Source organism: Pristiophorus japonicus, chromosome 6 (genome assembly GCF_044704955.1).
Source record: "Pristiophorus japonicus isolate sPriJap1 chromosome 6, sPriJap1.hap1, whole genome shotgun sequence".
Classification (NCBI taxonomy): Eukaryota; Metazoa; Chordata; class Chondrichthyes; family Pristiophoridae; genus Pristiophorus; species Pristiophorus japonicus.
In genome coordinates, this window is record NC_091982.1 from 36,317,838 (window position 1) to 36,345,698 (window position 27,861).

General features: G+C 43.8%; 1 protein-coding gene across 3 annotated transcripts in view; it reads left to right on the top strand.

The window, feature by feature from the left end:
- LOC139265615 (nuclear protein AMMECR1-like) overlaps positions 1–27,861 on the top strand; it is a 118,889-nt gene that overhangs the window by 63,157 nt on the left and 27,871 nt on the right. For 2 of the 3 annotated variants that reach the window (XM_070882760.1, XM_070882762.1), the window contains exons 2-4: positions 6,160–6,274; positions 10,011–10,101; positions 10,350–10,446. In XM_070882760.1, coding sequence (XP_070738861.1) covers positions 6,160–6,274; positions 10,011–10,101; positions 10,350–10,446 — 303 coding nt within the window. Of the gene's footprint in view, positions 1–6,159; positions 6,275–10,010; positions 10,102–10,349; positions 10,451–27,861 lie in introns of all 3 variants that reach the window. The other variant, XM_070882761.1, reaches the window with a different exon arrangement.

Below are 27,861 nucleotides of genomic sequence, written 5' to 3' on the forward strand. Positions count from 1 at the left end.
AAGGTCGGTGCCGGCTAGAAGGGCCGAATGGCCAACTCCTGCACCTATTATCATATGTTTCGATGTCTATCTCACTGGGGGGGGCGGTCCCCGCCCGAAGTGACAGCGGCGGCCCGTCCCGTTCAGCCTCTTCCCCCCCACCTCTCCCCCCTTTCCTCCTTCCCCCCCCCTCTCCTCTCCTCCTCCCCCCTCTCCTCTCCTCCCCCCCCCCTCCTCTCCTCCTCCCCCCCTCCTCTCCTCCTCCCCCCCTCCTCTCCTCCTCCCCCTCCTCTCCTCCTCTCCCCCCCTCCTCTCCTCCTCCCCCCCTTCCTCTCCTCCTCCCCCCCCTTTCTCCCTCCTCCCCCCTCCTCTCCTCTCCTTCCCCCTCCTCTCCTCTCCTTCCCCCCTCCTCTCCTCTCCTTCCCCCTCCTCTCCTCTCCTTCCCCCTCTCTCCTCTCCTTCCTCCTCTCTCTTCCTTCCCCCCTCCTCTCCTCTCCTTCCCCCCTCCTCTCCCCTACTACCCCCCCTCCTCTCCTCTCCCTCTCCTCCCCCCTCTTCTCCTCTCCCCTCCACTCCTCCCTCCCCCCCTCCTCTCCTCTCCTCCCCCCCTCCTCTCCTCTCCTCCCCCTCCCTTCCTCTCCTCTCCTCCCCCTCCCTTCCTCTCCTCTCCTCCCCCTCCCTTCCTCTCCTCTCCTCTCCTCCCCCTCCCTTCCTCTCCTCTCCTCCCCCTCCCTTCCTCTCCTCTCCTCCCCCTCCCTTCCTCTCCTCTCCTCCCCTCCCTTCCTCTCCTCTCCTCCCCCTCCCTTCCTCTCCTCTCCTCCCCCTTCCCTTCCTCTCCTCTCCTCCCCCTCCCTTCCTCTCCTCTCCTCTCCTCCTCCCTTCCTCTCCTCTCCTCCCCCTCCCTTCCCTCTCCTTCTCCTCCCCCTCCCTTCCTCTCCTCTCCTCCCCCTCCCTTCCTCTCCTCTCCTCCCCCTCCCCTTCCTCTCCTCCCCCTCCCTTCCTCTCCTCCCCCTCCTCCCCCCTCCTCTCCTCCCCCCTCCTCCCTTCCCTCCTCCCCCTCCCCCTCTCCTCCTCCCCCTCCCCCTCTCCTCCTCCCCCCTCCCTCCCTCCCTCCCCCTCTCCTCCTCCCCCCTCCCTCCCTCCTCCTCCTCTCCTCCTCCCCCCTCCCTCCTCCTCCCCCCTCCCTCCCTCCTCCTCCCCCCTCCCTCCCTCCTCCTCCCCCTCCCCCCTCCCTCCCCCTCTCCTCCTCCCTCTCCCTCTCCTCCTCCCCCCCTCCCACTCTCCTCCTCCCCCCACCCACTCTCCTCCTCCCGCCCTCCCCCCATCCTCTCCTCTCCTCCCCTCTCCTCTCCTCTCCTCCCCTCTCCTCCCCGCTCCTCTCCCCTCCTCCTCCCCCCTCCTCCCCCCTCCCCTCCTCCCCTCTCCTCTTCTCTCCTCCCCTCTCCTCTTCTCTCCTCCCCCCTCCTCTCCTCTCCTCCCCCTCTCTCCTCTCCTCCCCCTCCTCTCCTCTCCTCCTCCCCCCTCCCTCTCCTCCTCCCCCCTCCCCCTCTCCTCCTCCCCCTTCCCCCCTCTCCTCCTCCCCCCTCTCCTCCTCCCCCTCCCCCCTCTCCTCCTCCCCCCTCTCCTCTTCCCCCCTCCCCCTCTCCTCCTCCCGCCCTCCTCCTCCCGCCCTCCCCCTCTCCTCCTCCCGCCCTCCCCTCTCCTCCTCCCGCCCTCCCCCTCTCCTCCTCCCGCCCTCCCCCTCTCCTCCTCCCGCCCTCCCCCTCTCCTCCTCCCGCCCTCCCCCTCTCCTCCTCCCGCCCTCCCCCTCTCCTCCTCCCGCCCTCCCCCTCTCCTCCTCCCGCCCTCCCCCTCTCCTCCTCCCGCCCTCCCCCTCTCCTCCTCCCGCCCTCCCCCTCTCCTCCTCCCGCCCTCCCCCTCTCCTCCTCCCGCCCTCCCCCTCTCCTCCTCCCCCCCTCCCTCCCTCTCCCCCTCCCTCCCTCCCTCTCCCCCCCTCCCTCCCTCCCTCTCCCCCCCTCCCTCCCTCCCTCTCCCCCCCTCCCTCCCTCCCTCTCCCCCCCTCCCTCCCTCCCTCTCCCCCCCCTCCCTCCCCCTTCTCCTCCCCTCCCCTTCTCCTCCCCTTCTCTCCCCCTCTCCTCCTCCCCTCCCACCCCCCTCCTCCGCCGCCCGCCCCCTCCTCTGCCGCCCGCCCCCTCCTCTCCTCTCCCCTCCCTCACTCCCCCCTCCCTCGACCCCTCCCTCCCCTCCCTACCTCCCCCACCTCTCACTGTCAGAAACCCAGACAGAGAGAGAGACCCTGGAGTGTGGGGGGCGGGGGGGGGGGCGCTGTCCCAGTATGCTGTTGGAGGGTTCCCGGTGCTGCAATAGAGTAGGCGAGTAGAAATAATTTTTTACTTAATTGTGATTTTTACTATTTTATATATTTTTTTGGTTTATTGGTTAATTTATTGATTTATTTATTGTTGATGATGGCACTTTATTTGTAAAACTGAAGTGTTTAATGTTTGTAAACTTCCCCCCCCCCCCCCCACCCCCCAAATCTCTCGTTCCCTACGCCTGATTTATTAGTGCAGGCAAGGTTTTTCTGAGCGTACAAAAATCCACACTTACTCCATTCTAAGTTAGTTTGGAGTAAGTTTTTGCTGCCTAAACTTGCAAAACAGGCGTAAGTGGCTAGATACGTTCCCTTTTGGAAAAAAAAATCTGTTCTGAAATGAAACTATTCTAACTCACTGGAACTGGAGCAAACTAAATGCTGAGAATTGCAATTTCTAACATACTCCATTCTAAATTAATTGCTCCAAAAAATAGGAGCAATTCAAGCCAAAACTTGAGCCCAATGATTCTCAAACCAGAAAAGGACATAGGAAACAGGACTAGTTGTAGGCCTTTCAAGCCTGCTCCGTCATTCATTAAGATCATAGATGATCTGCCTCATCTCCATTTTCCTGCCCTCAAGTCCCTTAGTATCCATAACTCTCTCGATCTCTGGCTTTGAATATACTCAAAGACTGGGCATCCACAGCTCTCTCGGGTAGAGAATTCCAAAGATTCACAACCCTTCGAGTGAATACATGTCTCCTCATCTCAGTTTTAAATGGCCGACCCCTTGTTCTAGACTCCCTAGCCAGGGGAAACATCCTTCCAGCATTTACCCTGTCAAGCCCTGTAAAAATGTTGTATGTTTCAATGAGATCACCTCTCATTCTTTTAAACTCTCGGGAATATAGACCTAGTCTACTCAGTTTCTTCTCTTAGAACGATCCCTCATCCCAGGAATCCATTACTGTGCTCAAATATCTTTTAGTACCAACTTTATGATGTTTAATGTCTTAAATACAATGATAATGGGCATCCTGGTATTATCATCATCATCATAGGCCACCTCTCGAAGCGAGGATGACTTGCTTCCACAACAAAAAAGGATGAGTGCACAGGTCTTCCAATGTCCCAGATACCGAACTACATTTTGAAGGGTGGAAGATGCCTGTGCATGGATTTTGTTAACGTGTGGTGGCCATTGCACACCAGCCACCACGCGGGCTTGACAGAGCTAGGTCGGTGGCAAGGATTACCCAAGACGACTGGAGACCAGCTCTGGTGCACGGACCTAGTGCGCACACATTTCGCAGTGTGAGCTAGCCCGTGCTGTCCCAGGGCCCTCGCCTCTTCTGAACCCAAACTCATGCTCGGTCACTTCCATCTACAAATGCTTGCCGCTCCTTCACCCCTCCTGCTGTGCCTGCCCGCACTGCAGTCAGCGACCTGGCTTCGCAGCTGTCGCCCCTCCTGCTGGTATATCTATACCAAGAACAACTCCTCAAAATATGTTATTTGGTTGATCTGCAGGCAATCTGTTTTTGTATGCGACTAAGATTGATAGATCGAGTACCCTTCTTGGAAGCTGGTTGTATGGAATGTCAGTACCAGCTTTACACATTCATTGGTATTGGGTTTGGACATAGTTTTATCAGTTGGGTAAAGACTTTGTTCCTGTACTAAAACCGTGTTCTAGTATGTTGTGTGCATTATATCAAAGGGGTTGAAAAGGAGTAAAGAACTTTTACATGCAGCTGTATTAATTGTGCAATTCATATGTTGTGTCCTAAATGGATTTGGTGACTTCTGGCTACAAAACATTGCTAAATAGGAGGCACTGCACCACAGCAGATCTTGGAGAAAGGGATGAGGTACCTCGGAACTCGGATAGCAGCATTCATGACTTGCAAATTAACTTCATATTGTGCAAACGTTCTAAAGCAATATTGAGCAATACTTTTGTACTGTGTGGAAGGGAAGCTGTAGAATATTTCTGGATTTAATTATCTTCAAGAATTTGAACTGCCTCAGCAAGAAATTTTCAGGCATTTAATTAGGCTGCTGGCCTTTTTATTGTGTGATCTACGGTTACTTGTCATTCCAAATGATAGAAAACTGAAAAATGGTTCAACTGGACTCTGGCATATATTGTATCGCTGTTATTTACAGGATCATTAGATTAGATTAAAGAAGGGAAGGAAAAGGACTCCTAATTAGCGATGGAAGTGAAGCATGGAACAGAAAATCTAAAGTGTGTCTTATGGTAGATGACCAGAAAAGCAAATCGATTTAATCCAGTGACTTGCCAATCATAATTCTAATGTAGCTTGTGCATTGTAAGGACTACTATGTTGTGACTTTGTATTGGACATCAAGAGAATCCTCCATTTGTGGATCACTGGAATGTTACAAGTGACATTCTGAATTTAATCAAAAAATGCTGCTGTTTTGGAATAACCAGTTTTTGTCCTAATGTTTAGGCTAATTATGATCTGTTTGACATCAGCATTCTGACTTGAAACTAATCCTGATACTAATTTGGCAAGGTGCTGAATTGCTGTAAATTCTAGACAAAAATAACACTTCCCTATCTGCTGGATCTGTCCTTGGGGTGCAAAGTTCACCTAAAATGTACAACTCTCAAGAAGGTGCATTGACCTACCATGGCTAAACTCTTACTCCTTCCACCAAAAATATGTGGAATGAGCATCTGTCTGACATATGGCAGTTAGTGAGGGTACATGATGTGCAACCTTCAACTAGAGCTGTAATATAACTACTATTTAGCCTGGGTGACTTCCTTAAGGCCAATGAAGCAAGGTCCATCTATCAGCCCTACAACAATCCCTGCAAAGGGAGGGCCTGATTGATGCTAAACAGAGAGCATACTGACCTCCAGCTATACAGGAAGAATGACAGTCTTAAACTCCCATAGAAAAAGTGCAGCAGCCATTGTGATCCCATGACCAGCTATGCCACGCCTGTAGCCTCCAACATCACACTACATTACTGTACAAATATGCAGAGCTATGCCATCAATGTTCCTTGCTATACATGCTGTGTTGAGAATATATACTCAAGCTGTCGGTGTGAAAATCAGTATACAATTTTTCTCTTGAATTTTGCTGTGATGATTAATTGTTAAATATTTAGTCAGTTTTCCTGTTTCAATCAAATTATTGATTTTCTTGATTTAAAAAAAAACTTTTATATAAAACCCAGAGAAATCTTCAAAATAATAACAATTGTAACTTTTCTGCACTCTAAAACTGGCTCACCCAAAACAAACTGACTCTCTCACTCACTCGCTCACTCATTCTTCACCTGCCAGGTAAGAAGTCAGCAAATCCACATTACCCCTTAGCTGTGATACTGCCGTATGATTCTACATGTACTGTTTTGGCTTTTAAGTGCAAGTTATCAAAGATTGTATAGGAAGTTTGAAACATTACAAATCAGCTTTTTTTTAAAAAAAAACTAACACAATTCCAGGAAAGTAAAGTAGGAAAAACATTTTAAACAATATAGATTTTATTACTCAAGGTTGAATGCAGAATTTTTGCAGAAGGCTGTCAATTAGATCCTTTCGGAGCAATAAAAAATATCCGTGTGAACGTTGTGTGGGCAAAGTGTTTTATGCTGCTTGTGTAGCCCAGTCATTTATTTATATCTCTATATAATATATCATATATCTCTATACTGTAAAAGCAGAGTTTATTGTCCAAACTTGATAGTTCTAGTATGGATTGTATTTCCCACATCGATCGGTTTGTCTATTATGCTATAAACGCTTATCTTAATGCACGATTTTGTAATGGTCTAGATTTCAGTTTCAATAAGTACTTTTTCTGTCTCTTGCAGTGCCCTTAAAGACAGTCGCTTTCCTCCAATGACGAGGGAAGAACTGCCACGGCTTTTCTGCTCTGTGTCTCTTCTTACCAATTTTGAAGATGTTGGGGATTACTTAGATTGGGAGGTAAGTAATGTTTACTGAATCTCTCTATCCTGGAAACACTGACTACAAATTTGCACTAATGTAGTCCAAAATAAGTTTAGAATTGCATTCTCCTGAGGTTGTGGCAACAATTTCAAAAAGTAATTAGTTAATTTAACAGGTACAATGGAAATTTTGGTTTTTGTCAATAATTTGAAGCCACTGTAGCCCACCTGGGCAGGGGGAAAAAGGGGAATGGTCACGTGAAATGCTGGGTACCTATTCCTTTAAGAGCACTTGGCATGTCACATGACCTTCCTGTCTTCGTGCACAATATACAGCATTTCATCTAGTGTCTAGTGCTTTTTGTCTGGTTAGCATTCATTGCGTACTCCTGAGTACAGTAGATTTTGTACAGCACTGTCTTAGTGCCTTGCTCTCAATAACCCCTATTGCTATCTCAGCTTTGCATCGTGTGACTTATTACAATAAAGATTGAAAAAGTATGCCATAGGAAGGTAGGAACAGGAGTAAGCCAGTCAGTCCCTTGTGCCTGTTCTGCCATTCTATTTGGATCATGGCTGAGTAATCCACCGTTTTTCCATATCCCTTGATACCCTTATCTAATAATCTATCGAACTCAATCTTGAACATTTCAAATGATCCAGCATGCACAGCCTTTTGGAGGAGAGTTCCAGATTTCCATTATCTTTGTGTGGAAAAAGTGCTTCCTGATTTCACTCCAAACTGAGTTAGCACTAATTTTAAGATTATCAAATTCCAAGAATCTTGAAACCATACTGATTGGTTAGCCTCATGTACAACTGCAGCTTACATTTGTTTAGTGTCTTTAATGTAGGAAAACGTTCCAAGGCACTTCAGAGGAGTGTAAAAGGACAACAATTGACAAAGAAATAATTATTAGGATGTGTGACTAAAAGCTTGGAGTCAGCGGTATGGAGTGTACAAGAGGAAGATTGGGTTGGAGGAAATTGCAGAGATGTGGGCGAACCATGGTGGGATTTATATACAAGATTTTTGAATTCAATTCATTGTGGGACAGGGAGCCATTGTAGTTAAATGAAGATGGAAGGTGATGCACAAGAGGCACTTGGTGCGGAATGGATTCCACACCATGGAAGTTTGGACGAATTAGAGTTTATGAAGGATGGACAATGGGAGCTCAGCAAGAATAGTAGAATCTGGAGGTGACAAATGCTTGTATAAGGAGTTTTAGTTATGGAGGGGTTGAGGTAGAGACTGAGGCGGGCAGTGTTTTGTAGGTGGGCGTAAGTGATGGCTTTAAATCTCAGATTAGGATTGAACCAAGCACCAAGATTGCGAACAGAATGGGGGTCAGTGGCAATGGGGCAGGGTTTGTGGCAAGGGCCAAAACCAATTGCTTCACACTTCCCGATGTTGAGCAGCTGTACAAATTTGTGACTCATCCATGGACTTCTTGTCTGTCAAGCCAGTCTGAAGTACATAAGCAGTTAAGGGATCACGAGAATTGTAGAGGTAGAGCTGGATCTCTTTTGTGTACCTTGCAAAATTTCATCCCGTGCCTGCAGATGATGCCCCCAAAGGGCAGCATGTGGGTAAGGAAGGGTACCACAGGTAGATCCTTGGGGAATGCTGAAAATGATTTTGAGAGAGGTAAGAGAAACCATTGCTGGAGGTGTGTTGACAGTGTCCAGATAGGTAGAAATAGAACGATGCAAGGTCAGTCCTATTGGGCTGCAAAAGACCTCAGAAGGACATAAAAGTTAGGAGAATGGACAGGTGGAAGACAATGTTCCCATTAAGCTGCGCAGCAGTCTGGAAGTCCTGCACAGGCCGCTCACCGGGTTTAAAAAGGAAAAACCAAGCATGCACGGAAATTTGAATAGGCTGCGCAGCCTGTTAAAGGGGCCGCGCACCCCCCAAAAAAATTGGAGAACGTTGGTGCAGATGCAATTTAATGGAGAAGTGTAAGCTGATACCTTATGGAAGGATAAAAGGAATACAAACCTGCACCCAATGGAAAGATGCTGAAAGAGGTAAAGTAACAGACACTTAGGGTTTCAAATATATAATTTCTTGAATGTGTTTGTGTAGGCTGATAAAGTCATAAAGGCAAATCAGAATTTGGGTTTTATAATTAGGGGCATAGAGTACAAAAATAACAACTGCAGATCATCATAGAACTCTGCAACTGTGCCCTGTCCCAGATCATCCTCCATCGTAACCAGCCTCCGCTGATTGGCTGTCCCATAGTCTTAACTTCAAAATCCCGATCTTCAAATTTGTTCATTACCTCACTCCTTTTTACTTGTGTTACCTTCTCCAGCCCGGAGTCTCAACACAGCCTTTGTTCATCCAACTACGGTCTACTGTGCATCCACCCTCTCCTTCCAATCCCACTGCATCATTGGTGCCCAAGCCTTTGGCATCATGCTCCAGCACTCTGGAACTCTCTCCCTATAAACCCCCTTTGCCTTGCAGCCTCTGTGCCTCAAAACTTATCTCTTCGTCCACATTTTCAATCACATCCCATAACCTTTCCCCTCCTTCTTGCTCTGTGTCCTTGCTGCTGCCTTTAAAGCACTTCGAAAGATTTTTTTACATGTAAAGTGCTATATAAATGTAATTTTTTTACCATCTTGATGAAATTGGACTTTTTTGCCCTTAAACGAAATAGCAATCAACTTTTGTCCACTCTTAAAATGCAATGAATACATCATCTTTAATTATCCTATGATTAACACTGAAAAATAAAATGACCTCTGAATGCTATTAGAAAAGATGTCTAGAGTGAGTAAGTTTATAATTTCATTTGTTGATTCAGATGAGTTTGAAGCAATGAGAATGAAGCTTATCTGGACCCCAATCATTTACTGGCTTGTAATCCTCTCTGGCATTGTTTTTCTAACCCTTAAGAGTGTCTACTATCATAAATTCTGGTCAGAAAATATTCTCATATATTTAAAAACATGTCAAAAGATGCCAGCTGTTTCTGTTAATAGAATAATTTGGTAGTTGCGATAATATCCAGTTGAGATTTTGGCAAAATCTGAAAACTGTTCGCACTTTTGTAACTTTTTTGGATCAATTTACTGCTATAGCATACAAATAAGCTAGGATTAAATATCCATCTATTTTGAACAAGCATCATTAGTGGATATTATTTTGCAGTGGCTCAGTGAGAACATAACAAGAATTAGGTGCAGGAGTAGGCCATTCGGCCCCTCCAGCCTGCTCCGCAATTCAATAAGATCATGACTGATCTTCTACCTCAACTCCACTTTCCTGCACTATCCCCATATCCCTTAATATCCAAGTGAGGATTCTTGCTCTTTTTTTACATCTCCATTCAATCACTTTACTACATCCATCAACTGAAATGCTAAAGTATTAATGGTACTTATTTCAATTTACCAATGGCATTGTTCTACACTATTGTGCCAGCCCTAGTTCCACAGCTGTGCGTTCTACTCTAATTTCATTTCCCTGCTCTTTCTCACACCCTTTGGTATTTTTCTTCAAATCTTTATTGAATTTCCTCCATCAGGATTTGACTTGCTTTTATACTTCACTTTTGAATTCCTTTTCCTGGTACAGTGTTGTATTGCTCATTGTTCCTGCAGTGGAGGTATCATTTGTATTGAGCAAAACCATATAGTCTCTTTGCAGAAAAAAAAGTACCCTGGGGGAAGGTCAAGTCTAAATAAAGTACTAAAACTTCGTAGTTTAATTTTTACATATCTCATATTCTAATGAAGCTGCCGATTTCTTCCAGGTGGGTGTACATGGCATTAGAATAGAATTCATCAATGAAAAAGGATCAAAACGTACCGCCACATACCTGCCGGAGGTTGCGAAGGAGCAAGGTCAATGTTGCACTTTATGTACAGTATAACACACAGATTTCCCTCTTTCCCAATTTTAAAATAACATTTTTAGTAGCTGCTTTTCTGCATTTAACCATGCTGCTGTACTCAATATGCTTATTTTAAGAATAAGGTGATTGGGTTGCAACCTGTGGCCTGATGCTCCTATGCCTGTTCAATTTGTATGTTCTAACGGTGACTCTTTCTCCCCTGGTTTAAGATCTGGCCTTACTTGTACTTTTCTACAGGTTGGGACCACATTCAAACCATAGATTCCTTGTTACGAAAGGGAGGCTACAAAGCTCCCATCACTAATGACTTCAGGAAGACCATTAAACTGACCAGGCAAGTACGCACTTGCATTTAAATGCATCAACTCTTAAATGTAGAACACAGAATTGTTAGTTTACTAACTACAGAACAATTGTAATATGCTGTACATATTTCAGAAAGCTGATTATTTTACTCACACATTAGTCTTGCCTGCTTATATCCTCATTTAAACAATTCCCAAACTGATAGCATTTGAGCATCCATGCTGTGATTCAGTCTGTCGAACTGGAGTTCGACAGAAGGAGTCCTAGAAAATATGTAGTTTAAGATCAGTATGAATGCGCTTTTGCAAATTTCTTGCTGTAGAAATATGTAACAGTAAATATATGTTTTGGTACTTCTAGATTAGTGCTATTTGTTCACGTGATAAAGATGCGCCAAAGTATCATGTCTAAAACTTTGTGTAGTTGAAATTTTTGGACTGTCCTAAATATCCAACCTTGTCATGCCAATAATACTTCTGAGCTGCCTTATTTCTCTGGTCAGCATACTTTAAGCTCAGTTAAACCACATAAGTTGCTGCTGCATCTTCTTTTATTAAATTCTTGGTAAGTTGGGTCATGTTTGTTTTGCATCTCTGGTGTAAAGCCTGCCCACAGTGCCATATTTTCACTAATCAAAAACTAGACAGAAGATAGGGTTCAAGAATAGGATCTCGGGCGTAAAATGATTTCCAGCAACATATGGTATCAAAATAAATGGGAATATTTATGCTTTTGCAGTTACGAATTTTTAAAAAAATCAAATTTTTAAGTTCTGCCTTTTAAGCATAACCTCATGGGTGGTTATTTAAATATACATAACAACAACAACTTGTACTTATATAGCACCTTTAACATAGTGAAACAAAAGGATTGGTGCCTGAGAAAACCTCCCATAAAGAAATAGTCTCATTAGCCACTTTGGACATAACTACATATGGTAGAAAAGCTCATTGTGACAGTAAGGCAGCTTATTTAATATATATATATATATTTTTAAGAGGTGAGTTACCCGAGGCACAGGCTCTGCTTCCACACAAGCCTTTAGACCGTGGAGTGTGAGGTCACTGCAAAAATCATGGGAGTTGACTTTCCTATTGGGTACCTGCAGAAGTGCTTTTTGATTTGTAGAAAAATAGATTTTATGTAAGTAACTGCATGGCATAAATTCTGCCATAAAACGAAGTGCTGAATCAGTGATTTGCATGCTATATGCACCAGCATGCCTTGATTTCCATGCATGTAATCTTGACTTGCTTCTATCACATTCCTCTTAATGTACCCATTTTGGTAGATTGGAAAGATGCTCCTAAGTTATCACTGAAACATTATGGCCATGAAAACTGGATGAAAAGTAGACTCTTGCTGATGGCCTGCGTGTTGAAAGAGTTGGAAGCATAATGTTCATTTTTTTTTTAATCTGACACCTGAAGCTAATCTGATCTTGAACTTCCATACTGGTTCATCTAGTCTGCAATCTAAAGGAAAAAGTAGTAGATAGAGGTTACTCTCCCCTATTCCTATACCAGAATGCACAATATAGTAAAGCGCTCAGATAAAGGCTAATGGCTGCAAATAGCTGTTTCCACAGAATTGGGAATGAAGACTGACTGTAGATAGAATCAAGTAGGCATTTTATCCCTGATCAACTTATGCGCAGGATTTCAAGCAGGCAAAACTCGGGTATGTAGTAAAGGTTAGTCATTTGGGATCGCTGGGATTTTGTGTGATCTCGGAAAACAGACAAAATAAGCCACCTGCTCTAGGAACAAACTGGCCAAAAATTAAATGGGCCCGAAATTGATGAACTCGCCGCCCACTGCCGCTGACATTCCTCTGAAAGATCCGCCCAGTGCCACTTTTGAGGTGGGCGTGAGGGGAAAGCCGACGGGAAGTGCCCGCTGACGTCAGCGGACAGCCGAGTGGCGCAACTGAGCTCCCTCCCGCCGAGGTTCCATATTCATGCGGGCAGCGCCAGAACGGGGGTGGATCGCTGGCTGGAGGCTGGTCTGTCCCTGATGGTAAGTATGAAGATCCTGAAAAAAAGGTTAGTAAACATTTTGCACAGCGACTTATCTCAATGGTCCCCCGAAGGTCTTCTGATGGTTTGTTTTTTTCTGATGATTTTTCTTTGCAGGGCTTCGTCCCTCCATGGGCCCGTCTCCATCCTCGGTGGCACTTGGGCAGCAAGTGCCTTTGCCGCCGAGATTGGGAACTCCCACTGGCTGCCGCCCAGATTGGGGTCCACCCCCGTTGTGGCGCTGCCCTCATGTATATGGGAGCTAGGCGGGAGGGAGCTCAGTTGCCGCCCGCCGACCTTCGAGGGACCTTGTTGAGGAATATCCCGCCAAAAGAACCGTCAGGTACCTCGGAGACCATTGGCAGTCCTTTGGGCCCAATAATTGGCTGCCATAAACCTACTTTTCAAGTACATTGAGTGACGGCGAAGAGAGAAGCTCCTGTTCTTATTGGAGCTTTGCAAGAGTACCCTTCTCCTAGTTAATTATCTTCATACATGGCTTTAGATGCAACTGGACCAACTGTACACATGGATGATTTCACTTGAAATCGTTGCAAAATTTAGCAGTTCATTCAGTGAGATCTCGGCAAACTGTAGAGAAGTTAATCTGATTTTTAACTTCCAGTCTTGGATTTAATAGAAACATATGTATAGATACTCTTGTCCAGGTGCTTAAAAAATATTAGAACAACAATCCTGACAGTCACTTGATTAGTTTGTTTGAGAAGTTGAAGTTAAAGGCTCAAAGACATCGTCCAAGATTAAATACACCATATCCATAACAAAATTGTGGTGTCCCTATCATACAAGTCATTGGATCCTGGGAGGAATGATTACTCGTGGTGGATATATGCTCCAACACCACCCTCCATGCACCCCACTCCCCCCTCCCCCCCCCACCACCACCACCACCGCACGCGCGCGCGCACACACACACTTTCTTAGCTGCACAGGTTATGTCCAATTTCTGCAATCTTATTCCAGCTTCATCATCAGCTATTGTCATGAACATTGCACAATTCCTCATCCAATTTTTCGATACTCTGCTGGATGGGGTATGCCTACTCCCTGTTTATAGTGAATGCTTGTCCACATCTCATATAACTTAGTACTAATTTAGTACTTCACATTTGGAATTTGTGTTGTTCATCCTTATTTTAGAAACTTCATGTGCCTTGTCCACCCTGGCTCTTAAGAGAAGAAAAGAGGAGGAAGACTGTATCTCTAGGTTTGCTGGAGCAGAACTGAATGGAATGCTAAAATATACTTCTCTTGCTGCCATATAATGTGTTGCTTCTAAAAATATTCATAAGGCGACCTTTTGCTTGGCATAGAAGTCAAGGTGGCTTTGCCTGACCCTGACCACCAACAACATTACTATGCTATTTGTAATTCTCAATCTGCCTTTCCTAATGTTTCTGTACAGCCACGCCTTAAATTCTACCATTTATCTTCTTAAACATCATCAACGTCCGCTGCTGAAACCCTCATTCATGCCTTTATCACTTCCGGCTTCGATTATTCCACCCTCTGTAAACATCCGTTCATCAAAATCTCTGCTGCCAAATCTTATTCTGCACCTGGTGCCACTCTCCTACCAACCCTGTTCTTTGTGACCTACATTGGTTCCAAGCCCCTTCTCTTTCTTCCCCCACCCCCTCATCCCACCCCAACACACACACCCGAGTGCCTCCAATTAAAAATTCTTGTCCTTGTGTTTAAATCCCTTCATGGCCTTGCCCCTCCCTATTTCTGTAACCTTCTCCAGTCCTACAATAATCCCCCCCAAAAAAAACAAATCCCCTCGCTGGCCTTTTGTGCATCTCCTATCTCTTCCAATAAGGGAAGCCAATTAAATAACTTTTTTAAAACCCTTCTGGATTGTTTTGTTCATAATCCAAGACGTTATACTAAAACTAAAGTTTGGAACATAAACGTACAAAAAGTACCAATTGGTTGCAAAATCAGTAAACTTGTTCATAGTTTAATGAACCTTTTATGTTTTTAAAATCTCTCCCCTTACCTATGGGAGCCTGCTCTTCTTTCAGGTAGCCATTGGTGGCCATGCTTTCAGCTGCTTAGGCTCTGGAATTCCCTCCCTAAACCTCTCCGCCTCGCTACCTCTCTTTCCTCCTTTAAGATGCTCCTTAAAACCTTGCTCTTTGACCAAGCTTTTTGGTCACCTGCCCTAATTTCTCCTTGTGCAGCTCGGTGTCAAATTTATGTCTTGTAATACTCATGAAGCGCCTTGGGGGATTTTACTACGTTAAAGATGCTATATAAATACTACTTGTTGTAGTATGTGGTACTTGCCACAGATGCCACTATCAATTATCAGCTACCTTGAATGAAGATAGCAGACTGCCACTGCAAGAATGCACTAGTGTCACTTTGTGCAGTATAACTCTCAATGTAATTTAAGAGATCCCCTCTCACAATCTAATGAACATCACAATATTTTGGATAGTAGGTCACGGTGTACAACATTAGATTTTTTTAGATTGCCGCCAACGCTGGCCATTCAGAAAGCACACCAGGACTTGATTTTTGTATCTTGTTTGCTGTTCATCTAACTAAAGCACTCTGACACCTTGTTGCATTCCCCGTCTGAGTATTCCAATCTTCTCCAGTGTTCCATTTTCACCTGACTGCCCATGCATCACAGGAGATCTACTGGTTGTTTAAACATTCTCACGCCTGCATGAAAGCAAGCTTCACAGTGGCACTCAAGTGCATGATTTTTGTACAAGTGAAATGTCACAGCAACTTGGGTTTGGAGAACTCTGATCAGAAAAATAGAAACTGGTGAAATGTTCACAGTAACTAGTGCCGAATAAGCTGTGTAATGAAAGGAGTGACCTTGCTGTTGAAGTGCAAGTACCATTATGAACTTTGTTCGCTTGTTCTTGTTGGCATGGCAGTAAATCATTTTATTTCTCAGCAAACATGGTCTCTACATATTGTGGCTTCAATTCCCTATCAAAGCCTTTTCTCTTGTTCTTGGATTTTAATTTAAAAATTACTAAGTTAAATTTTACATACAATATTTCAATTTATATGTCATATTTAGACTGCTTTTTCAAGTATTTCCATAATCTCTTCTATAATGCACATTCATATGGAGACTTTTAAAAGGGAAGTGTAGTTGGCTGAATGTAGAAAGTTTGGGTAGGGCCACACCAAAAAGTGTTGTCACATTGACTGTTGCAGCATATTTGCAATACCCCAATTTTATGTTTTTTTAAATTTATCTTTAAGAAAATTAATAACTTGAATTACCATATGCAGTCAGTAATATATCTTTGTGTTCTCAATTTACTAACTGGATAAATTTACTTGCAAGTTTTTTTTATTCATTCCTGGGATGTGGGTGTTGCTGGCAAGGCCAGCATTTATTGCCCATCTCTAATTGCCCTTGAGAAGGTGGTGGTGAGCTGCCTTCTTGAACCGCTGAAGTCATTGTGGTGAAGGTACTCCCACAGTGCTGTTTGGGAGGGAGATCCAGGATTTTGACCCAGCAACAATGAGGATGGTGTGTGACTTAGAGGTGATGGTGTTCCTTCTACATGGTGGAGGTTGTGGGTTTGGGAGGTGCTTTTGAAGAAGCCTTGGCGAGTTGCTGCAGTGCATCTTGTAGATGGTACACACTGCAGCCGCAGTACGCCGGTGGTGGAGGGAGTGTACGTTGAAGGTGGTGGATGGGGTGCCAATCAAGCGGCTTGCTTTGTCCTGGATGGTGTCGAGCTTCTTGGGTTGTTGGAGCTACACTCATACAGGCAAGTGGAGAGTATTCCATCACATTCCTGACTTGTACCTTGTAGATGGCGGAACGGCTTTGGGGAGTCGGGAGGTGAGACACTTGCTGCAGAATACCCAGCCTCTGACTTGCTCTTGTCACCATAGAATTTATATGGCTGGTACAGTTAAGTTTCTGGTGAATGATGACCGAGGATGTTGACGGTGGAGAATTTGGTGATGGTAATGCCGTTGAGCGTCATGGGGCAGTGGTTAAACTCTCGTTGGCAATAATCATTGCCTGTCACTTGTGTGACACAAAGGTTACTTGCCACTTAAAAGCCCAAGGCTGAATGTAGTCCTTTGTGCTAGATATGACTCCAGCCAGTGGAGAGCTTTCCCCCTGATTGACACTGGCTTCAATTTTACTCGGGCTCCTTGGTCAAATGTCAAGGGCAGTCACTCTCACCTCTGAAATTCAGCTCTTTGTCCATGTTGGGACCAAGGCTGTAATGAGATCTGGAGCAGAGTGGTCCTGGCAGAACCCAAAATGAGTATCGGTCAGCAGGTTATTAGTGAGTAAGTGCCGCTTGATAGCACTGTCGACAACATCTTCCATCACTTTGCTGATGATTTGAGAGTAGATTGATGGGCGGTAATTGGCCGGCTTGCATTCGTCCTGTTTTTTGTGGACAGGACATACCTGGGCAATTTTCCACATTGTTGGGTAGATGCCAGTGTTGCAGCTGTACTGCAACAGCTTGGCTAGAGGCTCGGCTGGTTCTGGAGCACAAATTTTCAGTACGACAGCCAGGATGTTGTCTGGGTCCATAGTTTCTTGATGTCCCAATCGAATTGACTGAAGACTGACTTCTGTGACGGTGGGAACCTCGGGAGGAGGCCGAGATAGATCATCAACACTTCTGGCTGAAGATGGTTGCGAATGCTTCAGCCTGTTGTTTTCCCACTTGTGTGCTGGGTTCCACCATCATTGAGGATGGGGATGTTCATGGAGTCTCCGACAGTGCGGTTGGTGGTAATCATCAGTAGATTTCCTTGCCTATTCTTGACCTGAAGCCGTATGTCTTCATGGGATCTGAATGTATGCAATCCTGTGCACTGCATGTAGTTCTGTGTTGCAGCTTCCCCAGGTTGGCACCTCAATTTTAGGTACGCTGCTGCTGGCATGCTCTTCTACATTCCTCATTGAACCAGAGTTGGTCCCCTTGCTTGATATTAGTAATAGAGTGAGGGATATGCTGGGCCAAGAGGTTAACGATTGTGAAGGAATACAATTCTGCTGCTGCTGACTGCCTATAACGCCTCGGATGCCCAGTTTTGAGCTGCTCAATCTGTTTTGAATCTCTCCCATTTTAGTCCAGTGCCACACAACACGATGGAGGGTGTCCTCAGCGTCAAGACAGGACTTCGTCCCCACAATGACTGTGTGGTGGTCACTGCTACCAATACTATCATTATTGGCAGATTGGTGAGAACAAGGGCAAGTAGGTTTTTCCTTCGTGTTGGTTCTCTGCCACCTGTCGCAGGCCCAGTCTGGCAACTACCCTTCAGGTCTTGGCCAGCTGGGTCAGTAGTGGTGCTATCAAGCCACTCTTGGTGATGGACATTGAAATCCCCCACCCAGAGTACATTTCTTCACTTCCAAGTGGTGTTCAACATGGAAAAGTACTGATTCATCAGCTGACTGTGAGTGGTAGGTGGTAATCAGCAGTAGATTCCCTTGCCTGTTCTTGACCTGAAGCCGTAAGACTTCATGGGGTCTGAACTCAATGTTGAAGACTCCCAGGGTCACTCCCCGTTTGTGTACCACTGTGCGCCACCTCTGGTGAGACTGTCCTGTCGGTGAGATAGGACATACCCAGGAATGGTGATGGAGGAGTCTGAGACATTGGCATGATTCTGTGAGTATGCCTTTCAGCCAACGTTAGGCTGTTGTTTTGACTAATCTGCGGGACAGCTCTCCCAATTTTGGCACAAGTCCCCAGATACCGTTGAGGAGGACTTCCAGGGTCGGCTGGGTGTGCTGTTGTCCTGTCCAGTGCCTAGGTTGATGCCGGGTGGTCTGTCTGGTTTTATTCATATCATTGCTTTTTGTAGCAGTTTGGTAAAACAAGGCCATTTCAGACAGCATTTAAGAGTCAACCACATTGCTGTGGATTTGGAGTCACCTATAGGCCAGACCAGGTAAGGGCGGCAGATTTCCTTCCCTGAAGGGCGTTGGTGAACCAGATAATTGTTTTTATGACAATCCGGTAGTTTCGTGCTACCTTTTTTTTAATTCCAGATTTATTTAATTAACTGAATTTATGATCCCCTGCTGCCATGGTGGGATTTGAACTCTGTTCTCTGGATCATTCGTCCAGGATTACTCGATTACTAGTCCAGTAACATAACCACTATACCTGCAAATTAACTTGCCAGATATCGAAGTTGAACCCTCCTGAAGGCATTCTTTTCTAGTTTCTTTCTCAAAATAATTGGCCAAAACTCTGATCAAGTGCACAATATTGAGAAATGTTTGCACGAGTGTAGTTGAATTTCGTGCCAATCAGATCTGTTGCCAAGATTTGGTTTTAACACCCTTGCTAATTTTCTCCCATCTCCTCCATGGAAGGCATTTGCTTCCTGTGTCGTACAGTTCCACAAGTGACAGACACTCGTGGTCATTATTCATGAATGTCAGCAAGCTATTTGACTGCAAGAGCCGTTCCAGCTGAGCTTGAACCTGTCCTTATCCGATGGCCATGCACATGCACATTTCCAACAAAGGTTCCTAAATTTTGAATGTAATTAAGTTGCATTGCTTCTCCTATCAAAGTTACCCTGCCTAACCTTGGAATATTGGGGCCAATTCTAATACACCCAACTAATTTATCAAAGACCAGGGATTGAATCTGGGACCTTTCTGGTCTGTGTAGCTCAACTACTCCAATTAATACACTTGCTGAGCAGCATGACTTTCAAAAATGAGAACATTTGTATCTTGGTCAGTTCTATATCCAAATGATCTTTCTACAAATATGGCCTGAAATAGATAATCAGGAAAGTAGAGGACAGTCAAAAAAATGTATAGCCCATGCAGCCAGTCCCGAAAACTACCCCTCAATTGGCGACTCCTTCAAATATCTATCCAATTCTCTGTAAATTGTTTCCCCGTACTATGTCTTCGACAGTCCATTCCACATGAGCACGACCATTTGAGTAATGTAGTTAAATCTAAACCATCTGTGCACTTCTAAGCTTGAGCCTATGTTCCCTGCTTCTAATGTTTGGGCCAATCTCAAACATATTATCAGGGTTCAACAAAACTATTCCCTTACAAATCCAGTCGGTTTTCCTTACTTCTGCTGCTGGTTCCATTGCACAATATATCAATGCCTCCAAATTTTTCCTGTGTTGTGTACTCTACCCCGAACCATATTCCCACTGTTTATTTCATTTCCTTAGGACTATTACCATGCATAAATTCCATTTGCTACTCACCATCCTGCTTTTACAATCCAGATCTATTTGATTTGCTTGTTAATTATTTGAACAACTTTTTCTCTTTTTCCCCCCGCCCCCCTACAACCACCAAATTTGATGTCTTTAAATTTTTAACAGTTTTGCCAGCTCCCAATTATTTGTATATTTTTAAAAATTAATTCACTGGATGTGAGCATCGCTGGCAAAGCAAGCATTTATTGCCCATCCCTGATTGCCCTTGAGAAGGTGGTGGTGAGCCACTTTATAAAACTTTGTGGTTTGCTAGGCCATTTCAGGGTTAAAAGCCAATCACATATGCTGTGGGTCTAGAGTCACGTGTAGGCCAGACCGGGTAAGGACGGCAGATTTCCCTCCCTTACGGACATTAGTGAACCAGATGGGTTTTTACGACAATCCGGTAGTTTCATGGTCACCATTACTGATACTAACTTTTTATTCCAGAATGACCCCAGCACATCGAATGGATGACTTGCTGGTGACCCCTTGATCTCTCATTGAAGCTCTAGTCACAACCTCCCTTTGTTTTCGCTGGTTTAGCCAATTTTCAATCCACCTCAGAAGTTTGCCTTTTATTCCTTGCCTTCCTAGCTTGTGGACTAATTTCTTGGCATGGTATCAAAAGTCTTGCTGAAATCTAAATACCTTACTTCCACAGAGTTTCCATTGTCAGGAAGGTCAGTCATTTCCTCAAAAATAAATCCGGTAAATTTTTTAAGCAAAACTCCCCTCCCATAAATCCATGCTGATTTCCTTTTTACCACATTGTATTTAGTTGTTTTGTTATCCCCTTTTCAGGATGCCTTTTAATACTTAGCTCACTGCTCTGTAAATTCCTCGGATGTCCCTACTCCTCTTTTTAAAGATTGCATTACATTAGTTACTTTCCATTTAAGTCCCCATTTCTAATGATTCCCAAAAGATAGTATCAAGGACATAATTTGGTTTTGCACTAAAAATAATTCATTAGCCCTAAATTTGCCTTGAAAATGACAGCAACTTCGGGATTTGGGGCGGAGGCAGAATTCCTCCAAAACTGGCTGCATTGTGCCGGACCACCCACACAGCCGGCAATCAGTGAAATCTCAAATCATTGAAAGTGACGAAAACTTTGGCTCTTCCACAGTAAGTCCACTGTTAAATTCCCCAGTAAAAGTTAGACCCAAAGGGATTTAGGTGTAACTGGGATTTTAACAGCATATTGACTGCTAAACAAATGTTAAGGGCCTGGAAAACTAATTTTTACTTTGTGCAGTGAAATTTGTCCATTTTAATAAATATTTTATGGAACTTTTCACAAAAAAAAATTTATTTATTTTTTAAGTTCGTGCATCTTTATTTTAGGTTTGCCTTTTCCCCATGTGAGAGCTCCAATCTTTCTTTTGCTCTCTCTAAATAGTTTTAAAAGTTAGGATTTTACGGGCTTACCCACTTTCTTATTCTCGCTGTATGAGTATTCTGCATTTTGATTGGCTGCTTAGACTACCTGTTGATGTCACAGCACTTCGCAGAAGGAGATCCCCATTGAGTTCCATTGAAATGAATTCAAGGTCGGAAAACCCGAAGTTCTCGACACGGATTGCGAGATCCCTGTGCGGAGCGTACTTCGGGATAGCAGCGAACACCTTCGCTTCGCTGCTTGCTGCAAGCTCTGGGCCATTATGTATCATTTCTATCCCTGGGTCATGATACCATGTGACTGTTAATGGCCACACCATTTACTTGTTGCAAATATATTTTTAGAAATGGTGATTTCTTCTACTTTTCCCCATTGTCCTAAATTCATTTTATATTTTAGCTGTCCTTAACAGTTTCTTGACCTCCTTTATCTTTTTTTGTTTTTATACCATGCTATTTGTAACATTAATCTTTAGTAATTTATTTTTGCTCTCCTGTCCTGTTTGTTTCCATTGTTCCCCACATTGGTGTTTTCCTTTGTTGCCCTTCTTCCCTCAGATGCGAGTCGGTTTTGTATTCTGTATAGTAAAATTATCATCTATGCTTTTTTCTTTTAACAGTGCTGTCCAGTCCGGTTTCCTGAAACTCTCCGCTACCTTTCTAAATGCTTTCATTGTACTCATTTTCTTCCAGCATAAACCTAAACTTCATCTCCACTTTATTGGGGTAACTATTTCCTGGTTCTGACCTACTCTACCATCATCTAATTGTTACATAATGTCCCTACTTGCATGGTGGGTTCCTTACAACGAAACATAAGGATGTGTAGGAATCACAGGTCCTAGTGTTTAGGAAATATCTGCACCCATAACAGAGAGGTCCATTTCCATTATAATCAAATCATAGGAAAGTCAATGCCACCTCACAGTTTGTCTTTTCTGCCTCTGCAAAGTAATGTATATCCCTGCAATTCATCACAACCGTTTGTTATTGTTGAACCAAGTTTCTGATGCCAATGATATCATAGTCTCTCTATGAACCGCATCAGAACATTACATGGGTACTCCAACTACCTGCTACATAAGTAGAAGATGAAGGATAGCTGATGTGCAGCTGTCAGGATGCTATCTGAGCATCTTGTGAGCTATTGCTCGCTAAGATCTTTCCCTGGAGGAATAACTTCTATTCACTCCACATCACCAGAGGCCATCGAATGGATGACTAACTTGGATGTTGAAATTTAATGTCATATAAAAGAAGAATAGCCTTTCTCTCCAGCAAGGACTTCCAGGTCTCCATTGTATCTTAAGGTCTTTTGGCTTGTGTATAGAGCTTTGAAGCATCCAGTACTTCCACTCCCTGCTTGTTCATATCATTATACTCTGCACAATTACCTGCTGTATAAATGCCTGCACTTCAGCTGTGATCTATCAGATCCTGCTCTGTACCATAACATCTGGCTTAAATATATTTTCTACCTCCATCACTCTGTTTTCCTTATTTATCAGTCTGCTCACTTTGCTGTTCCACTGCAGTATTTACCCTCTCTGCAAGGACATTAATATCAGTCCAATTCTAGTAAAGCCCATCCAGTCTGTATAGTTTCCTCTGCCCCAGAATTTGTCCCAATGTCCTAAGAAATTAAACCCTCTCCTACACCATTAATTCTAGCCGCACATTGACTTGACTAATCTGCTACTCCAGCACATGGCATTGAGAGTAATCATGAAATTTCCCCTGAGGTTCAGCATTTTATCTAGAATCTAGAATCTATCTTTCTTTAAATTCTCTTTAAGAGCTCCATCATTCTGTCTGCTGTGTCATTGATTTCTATATGAACCACAACTCTTGGCTATTTTCCCTCCAATTTCAGATATATTTGTGCCCTTGTGTCCCTTACCTTGGCATCAGGAAGGTAATACATAATTTGGGACTCTCAATCACAGCTGCAAAACTGGCTGTCATACCCTTAATTATAGAATCTTCCACACCTACCACTCTCACAACTAGTGTCCTTTTTTATTTCTCTGGTCACCCCATAATCCATGGTGCAATGGTATTGCTCTTCCTACACTACAAAAGTACTTCATTGGCTATAAAGCGCTTTGGAACATCTTGGGCCGTGAAAGGCGCTATATAAATGCAAGACTTTTTTTTGATTGCCCTTTCCGTTGCTTTTGTCTTTGTCCTCATAACAGATGTTGAGCAATGTGTTAGGAAATCCCTGTGGGTTTGGTCCAGTCATCGCTTTTGTCATCTTCCTATCACTCTTCCTCCCCGCCCTTCCTCTTTCCTTCCACTCATTCTCTCTCCTTGACCACACTGTCCTCCTCCTCCTCCCTCTGTTTCACTTCATCTGTTGGATGACCACATTCTGAAACAGATCTTGTACAAACATTTCTTCCCAATATTTGTTGCAGTGTGTTGCCTGTTGGTCTTTAAGCTTAGCATTCATCTGCTTAACCAATACAACTTAATCCATATATACCCCTGGGTATATTGTAGATTCTGTGGGCTAGACTTTCCACTTCACATCGCTGGAATATCGCCCAAAACGGCCTGCTATCACCCATTTTGACCAAAAAGTGGAAATTCAGGCTGGAACATCGCCGGAAAATGATCTTCCCCCCCGCCCCCCTAACATCAAGCATGATGCATATAATCACTCGCCTATCATTCTTATACTCATAAATTCTATGCTGTCCTGGATTTTAATTAATTTGGAACTAATTCTCTGTTACCTTCATGGTTTTCAGATGCCAGCCCACTCTGACTCTCTTGTTTCTTGGCAAAAACTGATGGTCAGTCTCTCGATGGTACAGCAATCTGCTGATGTAGATAATGGTCATTTTGTGATGTTTAGTTTAACCAGCCATTACACATTCTCGTGACAATCTACTATACTTGCTGCAACAACTTTCTCTTCAACTTCGATCACTAAAACACATCCCTCTGTTACATTCCCAATAAAATTGTTTATTTTCCTATTTAATTGATTAATTCATCTATTAATATTAACACTAATTGACATTTTGGGTCTATTTGGAAATTGAAGTCCAGTTACAATGAAGACATTTGTTTCTAACTTCTGATGCTTGCAATATTGTGTTTGATATATTGTTGCCTTTCTCTCTTCTGTGTCCTCCCCACCCCCATCCATTCTGTTAAATCCACTCTGTTAGCAGCTGTGGTAAGTTTAGCATGTTCCATAGTAAACCCACATACAAGTTATGCTTAAAACCTCATCAAACTACCCATTGCCTTCACTATTGCATATCAGGCATGACATAAGAACATAAGAAATATGAGCAGGAGTAGGCCATTTGGCCCCAAAGCCTGCTCTGCCATTTAATAAGATCATGGCTGATCTGATCATGGACTCAGCTCCACTTCCCTGCCCACTCCCCATAACCCTTTATTCCCTTATCGCTCAAAGATCTGTCCATCTCTGCCTTAAATATATTCAATGACCCAGCCTTCACAGCTCTCTGGGACAGAGAATTCCATAGATTTACAACCCTCTGAGAGAAGAAATTCTTCCTCATCTTAGTTTTAGATGGGCGGCCCCTTATTCTGAGTCTATGTCCCCTAGTTTTAGTTTCCCCTATGAGTGGAAATATCCTCTCTGCATCCACCTTGTCGAGCTCCCTCAGTATCTTGTGTTTTGATAAGGTCACCTCTCATTCTTCTGAACTCCAATGAGCGTAGGCTCAACCTATCTTCATAAGTCAACCCTCTCATCTCCGGAATCAACCTAATGAACCTTTTCTGAACAGCCTCCAATGCAAGTATATGCTTCCTTAAATAGAGACCAAAACTGTACTCTAGGTGTGGCCTAACCAATACCCTGTATAGTTGTAGCAGGACTTCTCTGCTTTTATACTCTATCCCCCTTGCAATAAAGGCCAACATTCCATTTGCCTTCATGATTACTTGCTGTACCTACATGCTAACATTGTGTTTCATGCACAAGGACTCCCAAGTCCCTCTGTACTGCAGCACTTGCAATTTTTCTCCATTTAAATTACAATTTGCTTTTCTATTTTTTTTCTGCCAAAGTGGATAACCTCGCATTTTCCCACATTATACTCCATCTGCCAAATTTTTGCCCACTCACTTAGCCTGTCTATATTCCCTTTGCAGATTTTTTGTGTCCTCCTCACAATTTGCTTTCCCACCCATCTTTGTATCATCAGCAAACTTGGCTGTGCACTTGGTCCCTTCATCCAAGTCATTAAATATAGATTGTAAATAGTTGAGGACCCAGCACCGATCCCTGTAGCACCCCACTAGTTACTGTTTGCCAACCGGAAAATTACCCATTTATCCTGACTCTCTGTTTCTGTTAGTTAGCCAATCCTATATCCATGCTAATATATTACCCCCAACCCCATGAGCTTTTATCTTGTGCAGTAACCTTTTAAGTGGCACCTTATCGAATGCCTCCTGGAAATCCAAATACACCACATCCACTGGTACCCCCTTATCCACCCTGCTTGTTGCATCCTTGAAGAACTCCAGCAAATTTGTCAAACATGATTTCCCTTTCATAAAACCATGCTGACTGCTTGATTGAATTATGCTTTTCCAAATGTCTGCTATTTCGTCCTTTTCCCAACGACAGATGTTAGGCTAACTGGTCTATAGTTTCCTGCTTTTTGTCTCCCTTCTTTTTTAAATAGGGGCGTTACATTTGCGGTTTTGCAATCCACTGGGACCACCCCAGAATCCAGGGAATTTTGGTAGATTACAACCAATGCATCCACTATCTCTGCAGCCACTTCTCTTAAGACCACCGGATGTAATCCATCAAGTACAGGGGACTTGTCTGCCTTTAGTCAATGCCTCATGACCACACTACGATTTGCAAATTTCCATTTAGTACTACGCTATTTACTTCCACAGTTTAAAGAAATTCACAACCATGCTTTGTTTTTTGTTAAATTGCTGTTTTGCTAAGAAAATCCTCTTTTTCACACAAATCCCAAATGAAGTAAACATGACCTAAGCAGTATTAATCTTCTTGTACAAAACACAATTTAGTTCAGTGGAGCATAAAATTGTACAAGTAACAGCAGACTATTGGAAGCTTGTGTATTGTCTCTTTTGTTGAATACAAAAACTGCCATGTAAAATTCTGCTTATTTTAAAATAGACTGTAGTAATCAGGTTAGCTAACTGCGCACTTGTTAGTCCTAGCTCCATATCCTGTGGTATGTGCCATTACAGAACACTGTTGTCAGTTTAGGATACAAGCCCCACGAGCAAGGTAGAGAAAGTAAACCAAAATCAATACTTTCAGATATACTGGAACAGCAGGACTAGAGCAGCGGTTCGAAGGTTGTGAAAGATACATTTAGAATAGATGTCAAATGATTCTTTGCACAGATGGTGATCCAACAACTGGGAAGGAATGCCAGAAAGGTTGATTAAAACTATGACAGTGGACCTGTTTAGGAAATATGCTGTAATGGGAAGATGGTAGGATTGGTATTCTGGCTTAGATCAAATGCACTGAAGGGCCTTCATCTGAATTTATCATGTGATCAAAGTTTCCTTTCCTCTACCCCCTCCTTGAATAGGTCTTTCACTATCTGCAATCAAGAGAGTAAATGGATGTACTTTTTAGACATCTACCTATGGTAATCTGAGATGACTGCTAGGAAATGTAGCATAGTAGCCTTGTGATACCTCTCCCTTGGATTTCAAACTTCATTTTTCCCACTTAGCGCGCGCACACACTGCCATAGCAGCACACTTATGACTCTGAAGTTAAGGTGTGTAAAAGTGGCTATTTGAGAATGAATAATACCTGCCCCATCACGCCATGTTGCAGCAGATTGGTGTTCCATACACAAATAACCTTCCGGAAGTACTAGAGGACCGAGGTTCTAGTGAGAAGGAGCAACTGAAGGATATCCTTATTAGGCGGGAAATTGTGTTAGAGAAATTGATGGGATTGAAGGCCGATAAATCCCCGGGGCCTGATCGTCGGCATCCCAGATTACCTAAGGAAGTGGACATAGAAATAGTGGATGCATTGGTGATCATTTTCCAACAGTCTATCGACTCTGGATCAGTTCCTATGGACTGGAGGGTAGCTAATGTAACGCCACTTTTTTAAAAAGGAAGGAGGGAGAAAACAGGTAATTATAGACCGGTTAGCCTGACATCGGTGGTGGGGAAAATGTTGGAATCAATTATTAAAGATGAAATAGCAGCGCATTTGGAAAGCAGTGACAGGATCAGTCCAAGTCAGCATGGATTTATAAAAGGGAAATCATGCTTGACAAATCTTCTAGAATTTTTTGAGGATGTAACTAGTAGAGTGGACAGGAGAGAACCAGTGGATGTGGTGTATTTGGACTTTCAAAAGGCTTTTGACAAGGTCCCACACAAGAGATTGGTGTGCAAAATCAAAGCACATGGTATTGGGGGTAATGTACTGACGTGGATAGAGAACTGGTTGGCAGACAGGAAGCAGAGAGTCGTGATAAACGGGTCCTTTTCAGAATGGCAGACAGTGACTAGTGGAGTGCCGCAGGGCTCAGTGCTGGGACCCCAGCTCTTTACAATATACATTAATGATTTGGATGAAGGAATTGAGTGTAATATTTCCAAGTTTGCAGATGACACTAAACTGGGTGGTGGTGTGAGCTATGAGGAGGATGCTAAGAGGTTGCAGGGTGACTTGGACAGGTTAGGTGAATGGGCAAATACATGGCAGATGCAATATAATGTGGATAAATGTGAGGTTATCCACTTTGGGTGCAAAAACACGAAGGCAGA